The sequence below is a fragment of the Numida meleagris genome, chromosome 1 (genome assembly GCF_002078875.1).
Source record: "Numida meleagris isolate 19003 breed g44 Domestic line chromosome 1, NumMel1.0, whole genome shotgun sequence".
Lineage (NCBI taxonomy): Eukaryota > Metazoa > Chordata > Aves > Galliformes > Numididae > Numida > Numida meleagris.
In genome coordinates this window covers 73,250,107-73,273,411 of record NC_034409.1, presented here as the reverse complement: position 1 = coordinate 73,273,411, position 23,305 = coordinate 73,250,107, and the positions used below count along the sequence as shown (strand labels likewise).

Genomic DNA, 23,305 nt, shown 5'->3' with positions numbered 1-23,305 from the left:
GAGCACTACACTAACTAATAGAACTTTTGTGTTCCCTCCCTGCCCCCCCCAAAAAAAAAAATTGAGATTTGGCCCTTAAGACTATGTACTTCAGTGGTTTTGGACAGTGAAAGCACACAATTAGGTACTGAGAAAAATCTTGAGTACACACCATAGGAATTTGCCTCATCAAGACACTGAGGCCATGTCAGAAGCCAGGGAACCGTTATGCCGCGACACAGGCTAAGAAAGCCCACATGGCTTCAGAGTAGAGCCCAGCACAGCAGGGTACCACTGCCTGTGCCTCATCAGTATGACAGTTATACTTTACCATCCTGTATGAAGATGACATTAATTCTATTTTTCTTACAGCTCTAACATTTTTAATAACTAGTTTTGTTCATGCAATAAAAAAGGTGAAATTATGAGACCTTGCACAATATGCACCAATAAAGCAGATCATGAAAAATCTCTGCATTCTTTGGAATTGTCTTCTAAAATTACATTGACATAAACATAAAATCATTGAATGGTTTGGGTTGAAAGAGACCTTTAAAGAACGTCTAGTTCCAACCCCCTGCCATGGGCAGGGACATCTTCAACTAGACTAGGTTGCTCAGAGCCCCATCCAAACTGGCCCCAAACATTTCCATTGATGCCCTTATCAATGAATCTCCCCAAACATACAATACATCTTACTCTTTATTAAAGAAGAAATTGCCTTAAACATAAATATATCCAAATTACCTAATTTTCAAGAAAAACAGATATTTTATGTACAATGTGCATCTTGAGTCAGATATAACTTTATCATTTTAACCAATAGCATAAAAAGCAAACCTACATCGGTATCAAATAAAGCATTAAAAAGGTAACATACAATTTTATTGTAGAAATGCTTTGAGAACACTAGAGTTAATGACAGATTTTATAGTGCGGAGGCTTTGGATTTACAGCTCTTAGACCATTTCTCTGTTTCTGCGGATAGCACAGCAAAGAACCATACTGAATATCATGCCAAAAATCTGTAAAGAAAACAAACTCATTAGAAATCAGAGGGGAAAAAAGCATTCTTATCAAGATGTAGAAAAGCATAGATACTTCCTGGCTCAAAATGCATGCTAACAATTTATTCTACAGTTTATGTCCCCAAACCTCCTTTCCCTCTGATCCCTAAATTTCAGTTCATTCTCACCAATCCCCCTCACCTTCAGTACTTCAAAACAGATCAACTACAAATTCAACCCAATCTCTTAAGTATTGGATCTTCCCAACATACTTTATTGCATCTACATTGTATTCTTCTCCCAAGAAAAGAAACAAGTGCACATTTTCTGATTAGCACTTATTTCAGACTTCTGGCCAATTAGAGAGGAAACAAACAGGTCATGTTACCATCCCCTGTTTTCAACCTGCACACCCCACACTCACTCAATACAACATTTTGCCAATGCTAAAGCTACAAGGAGACAGATCCTAATCCAAAGTAGAAGCATGGAGTCCCCAGGCACCCCACCTACTGAGTTGTCTCAAGGACCCACAGCATACAATCTTACAGGTACTTAACATTAGTGGAACAGGGTCACAGACAGCAGTTAGCATTTGGCATTGTTAATAGACTTGTACTCTAAGCACCCTTGGCCAGGCAGCAACCCTCTAATTTGCAAACTCACCATTATCACAGCAATACCAAGGCCAACTGCTCCAATGACATTCAGTTTTGAATTAAAGACATCATCAATGGCTTTAGGGCATGCCTGAAAGGAAACCGTATTTGTTAGTGTTTCATACATATTGAAAGAGTAATTTGTTTGCTTGTTTGAGCTCATCTGCTGACTGATTCTACACCTCTGACCAAGTCAGAGGTATACTCTGTGTACTTGTAATAGAGATGAAGAGTTAGCTCTCAAAAGCTGCTTAGAGTTGGCCTGTTTTTTCAACATCCTTCTGGATATCTATGGATGTTCCAATATAAAGTTGTTAGAGAAGTTTAAATCAGAGTATTTAACCCTCTTAAATGCACCTTGTCAAAAGCAGAATTCCCTTGTCAACAGCCTCAGTCAGTCAGCTCAGGAGCAACAGTTACTGCATCAGAGTTTGCTTGCTACAAATGGCTGTCAGCACTTAAGCTGCAGTACTGCTCAGCCTTTCTCAAAACAAATTTGAGGACAGACTTCATATTTCCAACATCTTTTATATCTTTAGAGACATCTCATAAATACATGGTGCACATGAATGAGAGGATTTGCATTGCTTGCATAAGTACTAGACCGTGTGCAGATTCATACCTGTGCCAGTTTAAAGTTACCAGGACAACATATTACAATTACAACTAAAAAGGATTTTAAGTAGACTTTTCCCCTTCAAGGTGCACAGTAGCCAAGAAAAAGAACAATAAACTTACACAGCAGTATAAATCTAAGATATTAGTAGCTGGTCAGTCTCATCCCTTCTCCTGTCCTATCCCAGCAACAGACCACAGGAAGCTGCTACATACCACTTATTTTATTGTTTCATATCCAGGCACAGAAGACTGATTTGAGGATTACAGGAATATAACAGCAAGAATGAATCAGTCAAACCAGAAAAATCAGTACAGTGCTAATCTTTAAGTCATGCATATCAGCCACACCATTATATCCCTTTAACCTTAGAGTCTGTCCACTGTTTTTTTTTTTTTTTTCCTACAGCTGGGACTAAGCCCTCAGCACATTACAAGATGAAGTCAACAGTCCAAACCGAAACAGAATAAACCTACATACTGCCTCTGTTACACCCATGTAGTGTAGCAGACAGACTGTATGAACAAGACTCAAGATTGAATCTGAATACAGACTGAAATGTCTCAGGCTCAAAACTATCTGTAGAGAGAGGTAGAGAACAAGTGATGCATAAACAAGTCAAGACATGAACCGAGATCTCTGCGTCACAACAAACTCAGTTTTTGTGGAAGAACTAGTACAGGCTCTCCTAGAACATACAGATCACAAAGCACTCATAAGAACTTCAGGAAGAGAGTAGAAAAGAGAACTATAACAGTGCCTCTCCTGTCTGTGGCATGTAGGCATCGTTGCAGCACTATTTCAACACTGGAATCTGATTCAGAGAATTTGTTTATGATATAACCACCCAAGCAAGACACGACACCAACGCACTACCTATCCCATCCCCCCCCCCTTTCCAAATTGGAAAATTTCTCACTAAAATTTCAGACTTGCTCCCTCCTCATGTTCTCCTCCCTAGGGAAGAGAGGAAACAGCTCCAGTGCATACCAGGAAGGCACTTTATGATAGCAGCAGTCCAGACACTAAAACACTGGAATGTTTTATGCAAAGTTTTTGCATTAATTTGTTCATCATGCCCCTGAATTTAGCAACATAGACTACAACACCATGCAGATTCAGAGTTCTGATTTCCTGCTGATCTTGCTTGTTCCTTCTACAAGTAGACTGTAGAATTTCTAAAAGTGGATGGATTATTTGAATAGGCTGCCTCTATCAAGAATGACAGGAATTTTCCATGGACTGGAAGGTTTTATTCAGAGGCCTGTTTCTCATTCTACTCATTTGGTAGAGCTACTGGAGAGTTAAGTCATGAGTTACCATTGTAGCAAATGACTCAAGCAAGGTCTTCTTTGGACAGGTGTCCATTAGCTGCTGTTCAATACCTCCAGTAATACCACAGCAGTTCAGCTACAACAGAAAACAGAAAAAGAAAACCAAGTTACATTTTTTCCTCTCTGTATTTGCTAAAAGGAAGAACTAGATTACATTAGCTATTATTACAGACCTTATGCAAGTTGGCTTGGAAGTCCTGCCTATCTGACTAATGTAAAAGGCTTTTAAAAACAATGTTTATAGCAAAATACAAGATTCCAAAAGTAATAGCTCAATCTCATTAAATATACACATGCACACACTCCAGTTTTGGGGGCAGCTTGTACTCCTTACAGATGAAGGATGAACTTCTTAAACACATGCAACTACACATACCATGGTACCTTCAGATCAATGCTAGAGATCTAGAGTTTCTCAGCTTGCTTTTAAATTTATTTAGGAAAAAGACTAGTCTTACTTATTTCAAAGGGGAAAAAGTATACTGAATTCACTAACAGAATACAAGAAGAGCCGCAGTTTATTACTAATGCTCCTTTGGTTTCTCCTAGTTAGTAAGGTACTAGATTTGTACCGGATTCTGGATGTGTTAGACAACAATGTTAAACTGTATTACTACCTAGTTTAATACTAACTATGTACTTACAGCAAAATGAAATGCTTTCAAGGTTTCTCTGGCAGCTGGCTGAGATCTCTTTTCGTAGGTTTCTTTGTAGAAGTCTTGTAACTCTTCAACAATCTACAAGATAGATAGTTGTATTCTATGAATATTTTACCTTGATTAATAAGTTGTTTTGGATAGAGTAGTCATTAAAACTTCTACAGTCTACAATGCCCTTTTGATATATAGAAATAGAGAGTGGAAATGGGGTGGACAGTATTACTCACTTGGAACAAATAAGCCTAAATGGTGTACTCACATTAAAAGCTTGACCTAAACAGATAAGATTCACAGCTTCCCTTCAGAACTATGAAATTCTAGGAGGACTGAGAAAACTAAGTTTTCCCCATTGGTTACACAGAATTATTTCCTACTCATTGCTATACTCTAGAAGTCACTACATTCCCCAGTTGCATAACATAAGCAGCAAAACAACCCTGAACCAAGCACTCAATTTGGAAAAAAAAAATCTGAGTGTTAAGAAGCAAAACTGAATTCTAATCTACAAAGTATATCCAAAGAGTTTCAATTATTTCTGATGTTTCAAACTGTTTGCCAAAAACTTCAGAGCCAAACCTACATCAGAGTTTCCCTGGCATAGGAGGCCAGTACTCCCATATCTACCAACATTTCCACTTCTGTGGCCTGCAGCACTCTCACATTGGCTAGTTTTGCTTACATGAATCTGATTAAGCATAAAGCCCTCCTATTCCTGAACTGTTAGGTCAGCAATAATCTGTGGTACTCCCAGCATGACTGGTATCGAAGGCCTCACCACAGCATCTGCACCAAAAACCCAGCCAACTCAGTGCCTTGCTGTCATGTAAACTCATACACAGTGACGAGACAATACTCAGAGCATGTCAACATCCACAAATAGTAAAAGAGATATCTGAGGAGTATATCAACTTGAGGCAAGAACACAGAACAGTCATGGCTTACATGTGACATTTAGTCTTTAACAGCAAATTCCTTCCTGGAAATGGTAAGACCTTACTGAAGGCCTGCTTCACTTCACAGTGCAGACACTCAGAGGGCATCTGTAAGGGGCAACAGCACCTTGGGTTCTGGCCTCTCTGCTGCAGCCTTTTTAAATCTTAGTGTTTAGTTTCTCATATTTGGCTGCAACAAGCCTTCTCCCTCCTCCTCCAAATTACATAGATAATCAATATTTGACTACTACTGGTACACTTTTCACTAGACATCTACATTTCCACAGGCACATAGTCTTCCTAAATTTAAAAAGAAGCTGTCAAAGGACAGTAAGGGTTAAGAAAACTGCAATATAGTTTAAGGCCTGCAGCTTTGGGAAAAATCTTTGCATTTAAAAGCTGTGACAATGAAAGAATCAGAAACTAACAGACAAGGTCTTTCAAGTGAAGAACATTCACTTTGAGGTCTCAGATGAGGTTTTGTTGATAGCTTTGGTTGTTACTTAAGAGCAACCTACCTTTTCTTTATTTGCAAATCCCCAGATGGCAGTAGCAATTTCAAGGGCAAAAATCACAAAGAGGAAGACAAAGAACTAGAAAAAAAAAGATCACATCATTAACCAACATCATAACACAAACAAACAAACAAACAAAACAAAACAAAACAAAAAAAACCAGTAGCAGACATCCCTGAAAGCTTGTTTGGTTCCCAATGTTCAGCCTTGTGAGAACTATCACTCAACCTGTTTTTAGCTGAAGGTCTGAAACACTGGTTGAAAACAGGGGATAGGACATACACTCAACACTTCCTCCTGACAGCATCAGTAAGCTTGGCAATGTTTTCCAAGCAGGAGTCCTGCTTTTTTGATCAGTGTTAATTAAAACCAATTATTTGTTAACCCCAACTTGAAGTTGCACAGGTCTCACAGGCGTCATAGTAGTTAACATACTTTCTCTGGCTTGTCACCCTTATTGCTGTAAGATTACTTATTACCTAGCATGCCACCTGAGAGCCCTCCTTGAGAGCTAATAGTTACATGTGTTAGAAATAAAAATAACACCATTCATGTTCAATTGACTATCAGTTCCAGAACACTGACCACTTAAACGCACTTTAAAAAGTCGTGTTCAGAATTACAATATTGGACTAGAGGCATAATTTTGCAAGGAAGGTAAAGCTTCTTCCATTACATAGGAAGTGAATTATTTTTCCACCAGAAAACTATAGTAGTCTTATTAACCATATCTGGTTGTTTGGATAAGTAGTTCCACAAAAGGTACAGACATGCTTGAACTGAGTAAGTCCCAGTAATCTGAAAAAAATGGGGTTACTCTCCAACAACTGACTTGAAGAACACTAGTCAACTAGACTAGTTCATCCAGTGATTATGAACAGCAAAAGTGTGCTGTTTTGAGGATCAAATACCCCAGTACTGGTCTCAAACACAGCATTCAGAGTTTAGAACAAGTTGTTTAATAAACAGCATTAGTCTTATCAAGATTTTAGTTCTGCATTCACACAGTCTCCCATTCCCTTAACATCTCAGTGTCTGAATGTCATTAACTTGGTCATTTTACATTCAAATGTAACATACATTTTGATTCAGTGCCAGAAATAGAAACTAAATGTCATTACTTAAACATTTTAGCACTACACAGATGAGCATAAATTAAAACATTGTGAAACCTATCCAATTAGTATCTGTTCTTTTTTATTCCACAGCCAATATTGGCCTTCCTTTCTGATCTTATTGCTAAGTTTAAACATTACTCTGTTTAAGCACTCACGCTTACCAGTCCAAGCATACACTGTGACTCCTGCAATGCACCGCAGCATCCCAAGAAGCCAACCAGCATCATGAGTGCACCAGCTCCAATTAGGATGTAAACTCCTAGGAAGGAGAGGAAACAAAGATTCATACAAACTAGTTGGATCCTCAGCAGCAAGTTAGTTGATCTATAAATGGCCTTTTAAAAAGCAAAAGAGGGATGTGCTTAATTTTCAAAGTAATCATCTCAGAGCTTGTGGGGAAGTTATTAATAAAAAACGTCAACTTACAACAGCTGATGTGCACCATTGCTGCAGTTTCACAAATTTTAGAAAAAGCACAAGATAAAGCCATCTGAATAAAACTATAAACACACTTAAAACTGACTCAGAGACCAAATTATATACTGATTTTTAATAAAGAGTGTTGCAGTTAGTTTGAACTAGTGATTTATCAAGATCTCAAAATTCTTGATGCCCTTCAGTACCTGTTCTCCTGATGCAAGCAGACAATACAATCACCTGTCAAAGCTTTAAATGCTTTTGTACCCCACATGTCCATCAGGAAATACCAAATTATTTCACCAGCCACAGTGCCATATGTCTACGCTTCAGCTGCCTAACTTGACAGCCTTTCTAACTAAATGAAATTCAACATCTTCTGCCTTTTTGAAAGCACATACTTTAAACCAAGCAGATAAATCTATAGACCATTTTGCCCAGAATTTGAGTAGCAAGTGTTAAAGTAGAGAGAGCAAACAGCTCTGGACTAAAGTACTCTTACGCCCAAATATCTTCTAATCTTGGGAACTGTCAAGAATTACAGCTCCTCAGCTGCTAGCCACTAAAAGCAATAAGAGATAGCTAGGAAAACACAAGTCCCATAGGATGGCTGGGAAGTATCACTAAGGTGGTGAAAATATCAACACAATGCATGTAAAATTACTTTGACATTTCTATCAATACAGACAAAAAATACAGTTCTGGCGTTCAGACACCCAATCAAACACTGGTTTAAGAAAGGCTTTCTTTAACAAACCAGTAGGTATAACTTGCCAAAATAAACATCTAACTTGATTAAGCCTATGTACATGATTATTCTTGTCAGCAATTTCATTTTTTAAACCCAGTTGAAACTTATCCCATTATGGGGGGAAAGAAGTCTATAAGAACTTCTTATTTTAAATTTTCCTTATAGTAGTACAGAAGACTTTTGAGGTAACTTCATAGAACCATAGAATATTTTGGGTTGGAAGGGACCCTGGAGTTCCAATCCTCCTGCCATGGGCATAAGAAGCCTTCAACACCTGCAAGGATGAGGCATCTGCAACTTCTCTGGGCAGCCCATTCCAGTGCCCCACCACTCTGAAAATTTCCTTCTAACATCTAATTTAGATCTCCCCTCTTTTTAGTTTAATACCATTCCCCCTTGTCCTATTACTCTTAGACTGCAGAAAACATCAGACTCCCTTCTGTTTATAGACTCCCTTTGCTTTCTTACTAGGTGCAAGCTGGAAGATTCTTTCAGCCTCCTACTGAAAACTGCAGCTAGTCATTAGCTCTGTGTGGAAGACAACAACTTTTTTTTTTTTTTTGGCTCAAAGCTCACTTCATGAGGCCTTTTTGGTGATAAGACTCTAACTAGTTACCTGCAAATCTAGGGGGGTGAGTGGAGGGTGTCACCATGCCACAGTACTTCTGCTTATGTTTGTAAAGATAAGCAGAAGAGGGAAAAGCAGTCTTTTTCAGGGGTGCAGCTTAAGGAGGTGACCACAGCAAAAGCCGATAATTCTTGTGCACAGCAACGAAGGCACCACTCCCTGCTGGCTTATCTGTTGGGCCAGATGTGTCACACTAACAAATAGAAAAAGAAAAAAAAAAAAAAGATGTGAAATGGGGGATAAAAGGTCCCCACTAAACTAAGAACTTTGGAGAAGAACTCTCAAAGAAAAGAAACCTTTGATGGAAGAATTCCCTAAGAGAAAAAAACCTCTTAGAATAGAACCCCCTGGGGCCTGCTTGCTGTGAAGCTTCCTGCCTTTCTCCCATCCCCCTTGGTGACTGGACAAGTTTCTGAGATCAGTGGAGGCACTACAAACAGTGCTGGACCCACAGTGGTGACTCTCTCTCTCTTGCTTTCTATAAGGACTCTTTTCTTTTGTTTCCTATCCCTTTTCTATCGCCCACCTTCCATTCCCAATCTCCCTAAGCAACTAGGATTTGTAAAAAATTGGTCAGGCTAACATTTGACCTGTTGTGTCTTAATCTTGTCGTCATGTATACATATATTAAAAGAACCTCCTCTCCCTCTCTTACAGAGACAGTGTCCCTTACAGAGACACTCTGTAAAAATGTGAAACCATTAATTCTTGTTAATCTCTTCCTAAAATCAGTTTAATCTACAGACTTCAAATAGGTTTGTTTCACTGTACTCAGACAGAGACTCAAATACAACATTACAAAACTGCCATAAATTTTAGGAGGTGAAAGGGTTGTTTTAGACTACTCAAAATTCAGCTCAGTTAAGTTTAGATCTCTTCCTCTCCCAAAGTCCAGTTAAAAGCATCTGGAAATCTGGGCAGCTGCAGGAAGAACCCACTTTACTACCATATCAGTGGAATACAGGCTTTCTTGCCAGTTCATATGCTCGTGGATTGTAGCTGCTTCATGATGATGCAAGAGTATGTCTTGTTTTTCCCAGCTATTGTCTCTAAAAAACTTAACTTAGTACTAACATTATATCCTGCAAGAGTACCTGGTACCCAAAAGCTGCACTGTAAACAGTACATGCCAGGATGGCTTACATCGTCTTCACTGACCCCTTAGATATCTGTCTGGATGCTGAAAATGGCTCAACTAGCTAAATCATAAAAAGCTGCCTAAGACAGACCTGCTGGGGATGGCTAATGAATGATGCAGCCAGTACAGAACACAAGCCCATGTGCTATACGAAGTATATTGACACGAAATATTTGTGTACAGTGAGCATCCAAGCATAAGATGGCAGACACAAGTGAGAAACAGATATTTTAATTCTTTGTTCACAGTTGTTTGTGATCTTCAAGCTCAGCTACTGTTTCAAGAAAGGTTTGAGCATCTACTGATGGTAACTGGAGGAATGTGTGTCCTTCCATCCAAACCTGACAGTGGCTGTAGAGATCAAGATCTTAGAGCCACTTGAGATTTTAAGACATCAGAACAAATAAAAGCCATGCATCTTTACCACCTACTTGACTATTGAGGTATCCCAGGCTTTGTTTGCAGAAAGCCTAGACTGAGATCTTATAAGATCAGAAAATACTGAGGAGTAGACTCTACCTGGCCTATCTAAAACTATATTGACCTAGGTTGACTGTAATAGATGCTCACAGACTAAGACATTGTACTAAGACATTTTCAGTATTAATATACATAGAACTGTAGGAATTTCACAATAGTATGTACATTTCTTCAGAGATAGGAAGGGATGCAGTTGTGGTTTTGTATAGCTTATCAATTCTGGGAAAAGAAGAAAGTAGCCAGGGACTCTGTGAGCAAAACAGTGATCTATCTCACTGAGTTACTGCACAGCTTACCTGTATAGAATGTTGTGTTGTTGGATTCCAGTTCAAAGACACTTTTGGTCTGCACATCAAACCGAAGCCATAGTCCAATTGCAAGAACTGCTGTTCCTGCAAGCTGTAGGAACAAGTAAATAAGACCAATCAATAATTCACCCTAGCAACACCAGAATTAATCACAGGATTTAGCACTGTTATTTAACAAAGAGGTGACAGAACCAGCATGAAGATAGGGATACCAAAATAAGACTGAAGTCAATTCCTGATGTGAGGCATCTTGTTGACAGATCTGCTTGCATATTAATGTAGAACTAAAGAGAACAATGCCATGCTTTTTTTTTTTTAAACTGAAAATAACCGAAGTTTACAGAAGTGTCAAGTATCAGATTTTCCACTGACTACTCCACCCATAGTTTATTCCAGGTCACTAATGATATTGCATGGCTTACAGATCTTTCATACTAAGTATGAAGGACAGGTGTAATGTAAAGAAAAGCAGCTTACCATGTATTATAAGGCCAGCTAAAGTGGTTAGCATGTTAAACACTGATGATAGTTAAGTGTACTGCAGTACTGAATTTAGAAAGAATGCTCTCATTCGTAAAGCAGGGGCAAACATATGATAAGTTATCACACCAACAGGAAGCACAAAATAAAGGCTGCTAAAATAACAACATCGCTGTGGGCTGACCCAGAAGAATAGTTAAGCTTTAGGTAATATTTAGCTTTGCAACATATCATTTTTGCTTGTATGCCCTCCAGGTTCCTTTTGACATAGAGCTTGCATTTGCGGCAAGCTGTACATTTAAGTTAGCTCCTTGATGAAGGTGACTGGCTTCAGAAGTGTTGAGAAAGAGGGAATTACACTTATGCAGAAAACACTGGCAATTTGCTTTGAATAGATTGAAAAGCCTGATCTTACTTTCTATAAGAAAACTAGGGCTTTCATTGCATGCAAGGAAAAACAAAAGACAGCAACTAAGACAAACTAGAACAGTAAAGCATGTGCTTTTCAGGTTTTATTTTATCTGAATATCATTTAACAATCAGAAGAAAAGCTCAAAAAAATAAATACCATGCATATAGCAATACACACTACAAAAAAAGTTTATGAAGACCAATAATCTTAAAGCTTGGCAAGTCCAGAAGTCCACTTAGGCTGAGCATGCATGAAAACAAAAAAGAAAGCCTTATCTTTGAGAAGTCCCTTCTAGAAGGAAACAACATTCTTGAATCGCCTCCAAGAAACAGGGAGGTGTTTACTTTCAAATGCCAACTTTCAGCAAGAATATGGAAAGAATTCCCACAGAAGGCATGTGAACACACTCAGACACCAAGCCTAACCCTTGGCCCTGCGTTCTCTCTGAAGAATGAGAGCTTGTTCTCTTACAGGAATATTCACATTTACTGAAGGCAGGCATACCCTGGTTGCCTATAGCTATCTATTCCAACCTCCTAGGCTCTCTCTCTCTCTCAAAAAAAGCTTTCAAGACTGATACTAGATAAAGGATCAAGCTAAGAAAGGGCTCAAGGAGAAGGTATCACCCTTATAATTTCTCACCAGAAAGCATCCTAACTGAAGTCTTCAAGGGCTCAGGTACTAGTGAGGAAAAGTGAGACAGGCTGCTCTCAGAGGAAGACAGCTTTGCTGGAAAAAACAGCACTATCTGTACAGCAGACACATACCTGCTAAGCCTGCCCCTGAGAAGAGCTGCAGGATTGAGGCTGGGAAAAAGATGAAGTGATACATAATGCATAGAGCCAAACCCACACAAAGGTTTCCAAACCTATGCAAATGATATTTGATGACTACGATGAAGTGACGGCATCGGTGGATGGGAGGAGGGCGATGGATGTCATCTACTTGGACTTCTCCAAAGCCTTTGACAGGGTCCCTCATCACATCCTTCTCTCCAAATTGGAGAGGTATGGATTTGAAGGATGGACTGTTCGGTGGGTTAAGAAATGGTTGGCTGGTCGCAGCCAAAGGGTTGTGATAAATGGTTCCATGTCAGGGTGGAGGCCGGTCACAAGTGGTGTCCCCCAAGGCTCAGTCCTGGGACCGGTGCTCTTCAGTGTCTTTATCAATGACATAGATGATGGAATCGAGTGTACCCTCAGCAAGTTTGCAGATGACACCAAGCTGAGCAGTGTAGTCGATACATTGGAAGGAAGGGAAGCCATCCAGAGGGACCTGGACAGGCTGGACCAGTGGGCCCACAAGAACCTAATGAGGTTCAACAAGGCCAAGTGCAGGGTGCTGCACTTGGGCCAGGGCAATCCCAGGTATTTAAACAACCTGGGGGAAGAAGTACTTGAAAGCAGCCCCGCGGAGAGGGACTTGGGGGTCCTGGTGGATGAGAAGCTGGACATGAGCCAGCAGTGTGCGCTGGCAGCCCGGAGGGCCAACTGTGTTCTGGGCTGCATTAAAAGAGGAGCGGTCAGCAGGGAGAAGGAGGTGGTGGTCCCCCTCTACTCGGCTCTTGTGAGGCCCCATCTGTAGTACTGTGTCCAGGCCTGGGGCCCCCAGCACAAGAAGGACGTGGAGCTCTTGGAACAAGTGCAGAGGAGGGCGACCAAGATGATCAGAGGGCTGGAGCACCTCTCCTATGAGGAAAGGTTGAGGGAACTGGGCTTGTTTAGTTTGGAGAAGAGAAGGCTCCAGGGAGACCTCATTGTGGCCTTCCAATACTTGAAGGGAGCGTATAAACAGGAGGGGGATCGATTGTTTGTGAGGGTGGATAGCGATAGGACAAGGGGGAATGGTTTTAAACTGAGACAGGGGAGATTTAGGTTAGATATTAGGAGGAAGTTTTTCACACAGAGGGTGGTGACGCACTGGAACAGGTTGCCCAGGGAGGTTGTGGATGCCCCGTCCCTGGAGGCATTCAAGGCCAGACTGGACGTGGCTCTGGGCAGCCTGGTCTAATGGTTGGCAACCCTGCACTTGGCAGGGGGGTTGAGACTCGATGATCTTTGAGGTCCTTTTCAACCCAAGCCATTCTATGATTCTATGATATTTAGTGCCATGTGCAGAGGTACAGGCTTAGTCATAATACATACAGCAAGAACAAAGCCTGCACAGAGCCAGAGCTTCCCTTGTTAGAAGTATTCTGACAGAATAACCAAATCATACCACAGAACCTTGATGCAACACCCAAATGTCATAAGGGTGTGTCACCTCTACGTACTGTACAATTGCACCACCCCAAAGGAAAAGCAGCTGCCAAGGGGACTGCAGGGAGAGAAGTTCCTGCTCTATGTGGCATTCCACTACAGCATTGCTTAGGAAAATCCTGAGCAATCTCAAATACCAGAAAGTCTTGCTGACAGAAAAAAAAAAAAAACAAAAAAAACCCAACATACTTCCAGCTTACCTTCCAGTCACCCAACATTTAATTCCCTGATAAAGCCCTCCTTTCTGGGGTCATTCAGCCTTCAGCTTTTACAGGTATCCAGTTCTGAAATGTTAGGAGAAAAACCTGCAGCCTCTTCATGCCTTCCTAAGAACGCATGAACTGCAGAGTTCAAGAGTGCCTGACTGTGTACCGCTATATATTTCTGCTGTTTGACAAGCTCCAGTGTTCAACCAGAGAGCTCAAGGGCTGTGCTGCAAACAGAACAGGGCACAGTGAAGGTTTGCACAACTAAAACAGCATTTACAATCCAGCAGATCTTTAGAATATTTGTGAAGGAAGTAAGAACACTACATCAAGTAGATAATCTTGCAAGACTAAACAAAGTGGAATGTTCTTTCAGAGAAAGAAACTGCTTGGTTAATGTTAGGAAGTCTTGACGTACTTGATATGGCTCCTTTTGAAGAAGCTTAACACACCCCAAGCACTATAACTAAATGCAGTATGGTGCTTTCTCCTTTGGAATGTAGCTATCCTGTGAAAAAACAGGATAATCACAGGGCATCAGTGAACAGCTCGGTATCACTGAAAACAGTGGGATTAAAAGTGATCACTCATCATGGTATGCTCACAAAAGTGACTTCTGCTTCCATTTCTTAAGGGAAGTGAATTTGTTTTTCCAGTTTGTGATCTTCCTGACCACAATGACAACTGAGCTAAAAATGGAAATTTTAAAGCCAAAGGTAAAAAAAAAAAAAAAAAAGTCTGGAATTACTTCCACTAAAACAAGAATTGAATAAGATAGTGCACTAACTTGGGTCTCAGAGGAAGAAGCAGGCCCCACTGCACTCTTGCAGGCAGCAGCAACTGCTCAGGCTCCAACTCACCACTTAGCACTTAAGAAGCATTTCTGCTCCCTGGTGCTACTTCAGTAGCTGTCAGGTGGCTTTGGTAGTTGTATTTCTTCTCCCTGACGTAGGGATTCAAGCCCCCCTGCCCAGGATGCCTGGAAGCTGAACTCTCCAGTAGTAGATGATCTGCTAAGAAGTGTGTTTTTTAAATGTTTTCTCAATTTAACAGATGAGCTTCTGCATTGTCATGCAAGTTCAGTAATTCTAGATATTTCTAAGTACAAATATCCTGTACCAAAACAGGAAATTTAACAGAAAATAGAACCATCTCTCTCCCTGAAGCTAGCATTCTATGTGCTTAAAACCTACAAAAATAAACTGGTTTGTATGCTTGTGAAATATGTTAGAAATATGTTACAGTAACAAATATTGGCAAGAGTACTTGGGAGACAGTTTCACCAGTCTGAACAAAGTTTGTAGTTAAAAGGGATACTATTCACTCACTGTATTAGAAACAAGTTTGAGGCAGCAACACTCCAGTTGTAAATTCATGTATACTAAATAACAAGCAGAAGCATACTACAGACATAACTGCAAGTTAATTAGGCTCCTCTTGTTTTCTATAGCCACTATTAACTATCTTAAAGTTCCAGATTATTCTTTCTCAACTTATCTCTGTTCTATAGTGACAAAGGACAAGGATAAAAATCCCTGATCATTCCTCCTCTACTTTTACAGAGGCTTCTTGTTTGCACGCGATGTCAAAAGTGAGATCTCCATTGCTCTAAACATTCTACTCCTACGTGCATACTTCTGCCTGTTGCAAGAGAGGAAAAAAAAACCTGGCCTTTCCAGCCTTTTTCCACCCCCCTTCTTTTGCAGTTCTGTGGCTCCCATGGCATAGTCTCCCAGTGACCCTTCTCTCAAGCCAGTCTATTACTAAGGGCTTATGTATCTAAGGGTGTGACACAGCCTTGTATCTCCAAAACAACGCTTTTAGCCTCCTCTGTCACAAGACATAGCTGACAAAGGATCTGTGTCATGGTAGAGATTTGCTCTGTACTTGAGATGACTAACAGCTGATCTATTCCGGAGGCAGAAGTGACAATACTCTGCCTTCTCCTCACTATACTTGGGCTGGCTTCAGTATTGCCTTAAAGTGTTTAGTCACAGGGTGGAATTATCAAGCCATTTCCACTATGATTTCCCCCTCCTCCCCACCTCCCAGAGCCAGAGATTTTATAGTCTGCTAGTAGAAAGTTTTCACAGGGAGACATTTAATGATACTGGGGGGGAAACATCAGAAGTTACCATATGAGCTGCTCAGGCTCGAAATTTTATTAATGTATGACACAGTAGTGTCAGAATACCATGACCCTATTTCAGGAAGCTGGAAAGCTTGTTTCAGATTTAACTACTCTTCTCAAAGACTTTTGTTCAGTCCCTTCTGAACTTGTTACCCTGACCCACCTTGAGAAAGCACAACCCTGCAGCCACAGCACTGCATGCGCTGCAGACATCTTCCAATAAATCGCCTTTTCACACACAAAACCTGATCAAGGTCCAAGAGGTTAGCAAGTCCTAATAGTTGGCTGATGGAGCTTAGATTGCAGATCCCTCCAAAGCACCTTTATGCAGAAAAAGCCTCTATGTTCTGCAATTTTGGTGCATTTAGGCCAAGTCTATTGATAACTCCTATCAAGTACATGGCACTACCTTGAGCAGAAGGTAAATTAGTATGTGGAAATACATTCAATCAGAAAAAAAAAAAAACAAAAAACAATAACAACAACAAAAACAAAGCTGCTTTCAGTGCTGTCTGCTTGGCATTGCATCTAACAGAAGACTTAAATTAAGTAAAAAAGTATGCCAGGCTCTATATGGCTGTTATGTTGGTTTTACTTACGGCATGCCAACAGTACACTAAAAAGCCACCATCTTCTTTCCATCTCAAACAGAAGAAATTCTACCTAAAAATTGACTCAGATCTTCCTCTGTGTAAGAGCTAACTTCTTCCTCACCATGCAAGGTTACATGGGATAGCATGCAGGCACACGACCGTATGCATAGTCACACCAGGAGCTGCCACAAGTTTATTAGGAAGAGATTTTGCCACCTAGTCCAAGTCAACCCAGCAAGCTATGGGAGCTCAGTGGGAAGCACTAATTCATAACAAAGATAGAGGTAATCAGGCACATGCTCACTCTAAGGTTGTTCAGAGCCAGCTTCAGTGAACACCACGCAGGTTTAAGGCATATTATGGGAAGTTTCCATCATTTTCTTGCCAGACTCAAGATGTTATGTCAAAATCTATTAGTTCTTTATGAACCTCTATATCTACCTTCCCCACACCAACTCAAGCTTCAAAAAAAAAAAAAAAAAAAAGGTAACTGGTATGGCTTTTATTACTAAGTATTATGCAGCAGTGCTGATAGCATTATGACAGAATAGCAGTGTACAAGTCCAGGGAGGAGTACACTGACCATAACAGCAAGAAAATAGAAGAGAAGAAAGAAAAGTTATCAGATGGGCTGTGCTCAGAAACTAGCTGAGCATCCCATCAGTGTGCTTTCTAGGAAGGGTATCAGAACAAAGCAGGGCAGGCAGTGGTATTCCCCAGGACTGATCTCCCAATTCACATGTTGAGCACTTACAGGATATGCAAAGATGGAGATAGCACTACTGGAAAAGAATTACAGAATCATTAAGGTTGGAAAGACCTCCAAGATAATGTAGTCCAACTGTCAACCCATCACCACCATGTCCACTAAATCATGTCCTTAAGTGCCACATCCACCCTTTTCTTGAAAACTCCAGGGATGGTGACTACCACTTACCTGGGCAGCCTGTTCCAACACCTCACCACACATGTAGAAATTTTTTGAAATATTGAACCTGGATCTTCACTGGTGTATTACCACTTATCCTATCACTAGTAACCTGGGAAAACTGGCCAGACCCACCTCATTACAGTCATCTTTCAGGTAGTTGTAGAGATCAAAGAGGTCTTCTCTGAGCCTTCTCTTCTCCAGAAGAAACAATCCCGGTTCCCTCAGCCACTTCTCTTAAGACTTGCGCTCCACACCCTTTACCAGCTTTGTTGCCCTTCTTTGGGCAAGCTCCAGGGCTTCAGTGTCTCTCTTGCAGTGTGGGGCCCAAAACTGAACGCAGTTCTAGAGGTGCAGCCTCACCAGTGCCGAATACAGACGCATCACCTCCCTGGTTTTACTGACTATACTATGTTTAACACAAGCCATGATGCCATTGGCCTTCTTGACAACCTGAGCACACTGCTGGCTCATGTTCAGCCAGCTGTTGAGTAGCACTCTCAGATTCTTTTTCTCCATGCAGCTTCCCAGCTACTCTGCAGCACTGTGTTGGTGCAATTGAAGTGCAGGCCCCAGAACCTGGTCTTGTTAAAGCTCATACAATTGGCCTCAGACTGTCAATACAGCCTATCCAGATACCTCCATAGGGCCTACCTGCCCTCAGATAAACACTTCCTCCCATCTTGGCATCATCTTCAAGCTTACTGAGGGTGCACTCAATCCCCTTATCCAGATCATCAATAAAAAAATTAAACAGGACTGGCCTCAGTACTGACCTTTGGGGAACACCACTAGTGACCAGACACCAGCTGGATTTAACTTCATTCCACTCTGCTCTTGGCTGGTGTTTTTTTTTTTGTTGTTGTTGTTTTTTGTTTGTTTTTAAAAACCAGCAAAGAGTACACCTGTCTAATCCACAGGCTGACAGCTTCTCCAAGAGAATGCTGTGGGAGACAGTCAAAAGCTTTACTAAAGTCTAGCTAGACTAAATCTACAGCCTTTCCCGCATCTGCTGGGTGAGTCACCTGGTCATAGAAGGAGATCACATTGGTCAAGCAGGATCTGCCTTTCATAAATCCATGATGGCTAGGCCTGATTCCCTGGTTGTCCGCACTTGCCATGAGAACATACACAAGACAATCTGCTCCATGACCTTACCCAGTACTGAAGTCATGCCAACAGGCTTGTAGTTCTCCTTTTGACACTTCTTGTCGATGGGTATCACACTGGTAAGTCACTCCAGGACTGCTTAGCAATCCCAGAGAGCCCTTAAAATTCTAGGGGACATACAAAAAAGTAAGCTAGTAGTAATAAGCTTTCACTCCTCCCCCAGCATTCAGGCTTTTGAAGGCTTCAAAGCTAACTGCAACCTGACTTCCTTACAGTAGCCATTCTTTCTTGCATAATGTCACATCTCCATCTGTACACCAACGTTTTAAAACAGAATCTTCTCCTCAGCCTATTCCAGAGGCACCATATATGCCACTATACTGTTTTTCTAGGGGCTGTAAAGAGCATCAAGTTTGCTGTGCTCCAGTTCCCTGGCCCTGAGGTGTAGCAGCAAGCCAGAGGTTTTACCTAAGCACAGCACATTTATTTAGCCCTGGCAAGTTTTTAGTCAGCATTTTTTATTGTAATTTCACTACTTTTTCCCACCAAGAGATTAATCCTGAGATGGAGTCACAGACAGTTTATGCCACAGGACACCCAAGGTGTTCCTCAAACATGCTAAGCAAAGGAAAGTACTGCAAAACTTGACTACCAACACACTTACACCTGGACTGGCTACTGCATTTAAGGACTCTGGAAGGCCTCCTGCTACTAGTGTCTCCAAAGATGAGGTATATTATTTGGATTTTTTTTTTTTGCAAGTTATTGTAAAGCTTACTTCTGGCTTGCCTTACCACATTTTTATTTGGCCTGCCAGCATTTATGGACTTTTATCTTCTTGGAATACAGCTTCAACTGTGTTTCCCACTCTTTGTTTTAGTAACCTCCAACACCCAGCTATCTTGCTCTTCCCATCTCCTCCCTCTCTCTCAAGTCCCTTATAGGTTATCTCAAGAGAGATAACATGTCACCTAATACACCACCTGTACATACCTGTATGCTTGTTGCAGGACATTTACATTCCTCACTTGTCCTTTTGAGGACAACTGTTTTAAAAATAAATATGAACTTAATCACACTTCATGCCATCTTTTACTTTCTGCTGGTTCAGGAGGCACACTGGCTCTAACCATAGCAATGGTGACAATGTTAAGTAGCTCTTGGACAGTAGAATGCTAAAACTTTGGACTATGTACAATTAAGTAAAGGTTTTTTTTTTTTTTTTTACTCCTCAAAGGTTTTTTTACTCCTCTTGGGGATTTCACAGCCAAACAGTTGCTGATTTGGTATTAGAATTGCACTCAGACAATTTACGCACAGTCAGACTTTTAACCTCTAGAATGATAAGACAACTATGGAAAGACATCAAAACCTTCTTAAATATTGCCCAAAGAACTCATGGATGCCCCAACCCAAGAGGCATTCAAGGCCAGGTTGGATGGGGCCCTGGAATGTCTGATCTTGCGGGTGGCAGAGTTGCCTACAGCAGGGAGTGTTGCAACTAGATGATCTTTAACGTTCCTTCCAACTTGAACCATTCTAAGATCTACCTCAAATTCTTCTCTTACAGGACCTTTATCCATCCTTTTCCCACATCTGGGTCAAGAGTAAGCATTGCCACCCTTAGGAAGGCCATTCTGCCTTTTGGAGTGGCAGCTGCTTTACTACAAGAGCTGCTACTCCAAGGCTCCCTAGGCATATGCAGTATCAGCACATGATACAGCTTGTCCTGCAGGCCAGAAGCATCTCCTTCACCTACCACTCCTCCTTCCTATCCCGTTAACAGAGCAGGCTTCATGTTTACCGAGCACTGAGTCAAACTCCTGGACTTGATCACTAAGAAATTCCCAAGAAGCAGATGCCTTCCAAGCTAAATGAAGAGATACTATTTTGAGTTCCAAACCCCATCCAGACATGTGGTGATGCTCATTCTAGGATTGTCTTTGAGGCAGTGCCTTTGCCAGCACAACGGTTTCATTATAACAGCTTCTAGAAAGGTTGTATCTTGAAAAAGAATCACAGAACCCTTAGAGTTGGACAGGACCTCTGAAGGTCACCTAGTCCAACTCTCCTACAATGAACAGGGACACCACAGATGGATCAGGTTGCCCAGGGCCTGATCCAGCCTCACCCTGAAAGTCTCCAGGGACAGGGCATCAACCACATATCTAAGTAACCTGTTCCAGTGCCTCAACACCCTCACTGTAAAAGATTTTTTCCATACACCTAACCTAAATCTACCCTCCCTGACCTTGAAGCCATTTCCCCTTGTTCTACTGCCATAGACCCTGCTGAAGAGCCTGTCCCCTTCTGTACTGTAGCTCCCCCTTAGACACTAAAAAGATGCTATCAGGTCACCTTGCAGCCTCCTGCTCTCCAGGCTACAGCACCCCAGCTCTCTCAGTCCGTCCTCATAGGAGAGGTGTTCCATTCTGCGGATCTTTTTGTGGCGCTTCTCTGGACACGCTCCAACAGGAGCATCTCTCTCTTGTACTGTGGACTCCACATCTGGACACAGAACTCCAGGTGAGGCCTCACCAGCACAGAGTAGAGGTGCAGGATCACCTCCCTCACCCTGCTGGTAATGCTTCTTTTGATGTGGCACAGGATACAGTTGGCTTTCTGGGCTGTGAGGGCACATTACTGGCTCATTTCCATTCATCAGTACTCCCAGGTCTTTTTCAGCAAGGCTGCACTAAAGAAAGAAGACATCAACATTTTTTTCCTGTTTCAACAGGAAGTTTAGCAGCTCACTGATCCAGAGGCTTCAGTTAGTATGCAGTTCAGCTCCTTCTTTAGCAATTACATGCCTCCAAACTAAACTTCCTCCTCACCATTCTATACAGTCTAGGATTTTCTTTGTCTTGCCACTGTAAACTTCTTCCATGTAAGTTCCCTTGATTTCCCTTAACTGTAGCCTTTGACCTCTTTGTTTTAAGCTTTACTGAAACCTATTTTTAAGAGATCACAACTATTACAGGCATTAACATTGGATCTGTAGTTATTCCATGTGCAATACTACAGTTGATCATAGAAGTGCTTTCTTTATAAAACTCTAGTTTATTTTCTCCACATCGGAGGGTGATAAGCATAAAAAAGTCAAACATGCATTTCTCCGCAGCAGCAGACAGCAAAAGGAAAATTCATTTTTTATTTGAAATAAGGAAGAACTGCTCTTCAAACTAGTTCCCTTTAACCTCACACTTATACATCCAGCACACAGAAAGCTAACCTCACACTTATACATCCAGCACACAGAAAGCTGCACTATGTTCCCTTTACTTTTCCAGAAGGCAAACAGCACTAAATCCAGATGTCCATTCAGCAGCCTGAACTTAAGTTACACCATGCTTCCCAATACTGCTTGGCATATGAGGTATTTGTACCTAAAACCACACTAGAGATACAACTCCCACTTGTTGTTGTGTGCTATTACAGATTAAATCATTTTAGGGTTTTCTTTAGGAGGCATTGCCTAAAAGATTTGATGCAGAAGCTTTGTCTTTAGCTGAGGGCCCCACCAAGAAAAGTTAATGTACAAGACAACAGTGACTTCAAGCGCTACCTTGCAAGGATTTAATTCAGTACCCCCTAATAGTCTGCACACGAAAATAGCCTCCATACTGCCTAGGAGTACAACTCTCAGTGAGCTGCCATGCAAGCGTGGTACACAGTGTTGGAAAAGCTACCTTCACATCCAACTGCCTCACACATTAACAAGCAGGATATGCAGCCTGCCTTTTCCAACTGTAGCTCTAAAAAAGACTAAAGAACTATTTTCTAGAAAGAAAACAGTGTGCTGGCTATGAATCCTACTTAGGCTCCTTCTGACGGCCCAGGAAGCCTCTGAAGGCCGCCCCCGAGCTGCCAAGCACGGACGGCCCCAGTCCTACCTCACCACTGGGCTGCAAGGTTCTCATGAACGCTGCCGGCCGGTTCCAGACCGGCGAATCAGGTCCGGCTCCAGAAAGAGCAGTGCGGAACCGCCACGGCCCCTACCCGGGCGCCCGGTAATACCAGTTCGACGAGGGCGGGGCAGAGGTGCCCGACCCTTGGAGGCTTCGGCGGAGCAGGAGTGGCGGGGAAACCCTACAGCTTGGGGGAGGGGAGAGAGCACGGCGTGTCTCCTCCGATAGACAGGGGAAGAAGAACCAGGAAAAAACAAATCCCCAAACAAGCAAGCAACAACAACCACTGCCGCTCCCGCTCCGTGCAGTCAGAGCAAAGCTCAGCTGCCTCCCGGGCGACCCCGTCGGGGAAGTGCTAGAGAAGGTCCCCTCCCAGAGCCAGGCGCGGGTCTCTTACCCAGAATATGAAGTTGAAGCCAAAGAGCAAGTACTTGATGCACTTAATGCCTCCTTTAACAGGCATTCTGTTGACAGATAGCAACAAGTAAAAGCGATGAAGACAAGTACAGCGCCGACACCTTCGATGCGCACCACTCCTTCAGTACTGCCCCGGCAAGTCCCTGCCCGCCTCCCGCCCCCAGGCCCGCCAGCCCAACCCTCTCTCCTCCCTTGTCCACGCCCCGGCCCAGTGCCTCTTGCTCACCTCACCTCCTGCAGCTCCGTGGCTCCGGAGCCCCAGGGATGCACGGGCGCGGCTTTCCCAGGACAGGCAGAGGGGAAGGAGCTTTACTACCTGGC

The 23,305-nt window shown here is 42.0% G+C and overlaps 1 protein-coding gene across 4 annotated transcripts; it reads right to left on the bottom strand.

Annotated features, from left to right (window-relative positions):
- On the bottom strand, nucleotides 664–23,305 carry CD9 (CD9 molecule). 4 transcript variants are annotated; one of them, XM_021393715.1, is made up of 8 exons: nucleotides 23,211–23,305; nucleotides 10,530–10,632; nucleotides 6,981–7,078; nucleotides 5,705–5,779; nucleotides 4,240–4,332; nucleotides 3,582–3,671; nucleotides 1,653–1,736; nucleotides 664–1,004 (listed from the first exon to the last, which is right to left on the bottom strand). In XM_021393715.1, the coding sequence occupies exons 3-8, from the start codon at nucleotides 7,044–7,046 to the stop codon at nucleotides 939–941; spliced, it is 474 nt and encodes a 157-aa protein (XP_021249390.1). In that variant the 5' UTR covers nucleotides 7,047–7,078; nucleotides 10,530–10,632; nucleotides 23,211–23,305; the 3' UTR covers nucleotides 664–938. The 4 variants fall into 4 exon arrangements, with proteins under 4 accessions (XP_021249390.1, XP_021249367.1, XP_021249373.1 ...); XM_021393692.1 differs by lacking the exon at nucleotides 23,211–23,305 and adding an exon at nucleotides 22,965–23,150; XM_021393698.1 differs by lacking the exon at nucleotides 23,211–23,305 and adding an exon at nucleotides 22,553–22,694.

Coding starts and splice junctions, on each gene's coding strand:
- CD9 (XM_021393692.1), bottom strand. CDS start 23,030: ATGCCTGTTAAAGGAGGCATTAAGTGCATCAAGTACTTGCTCTTTGGC. Junction 7,079..10,529: donor CAACACAACATTCTATACAG/GTAAGCTGTGCA, acceptor TCTCCTTCCTAG/GAGTTTACATCCTAATTGGA. Junction 1,005..1,652: donor TTGGTATTGCTGTGATAATG/GTGAGTTTGCAA, acceptor TTTTCTTTACAG/ATTTTTGGCATGATATTCAG.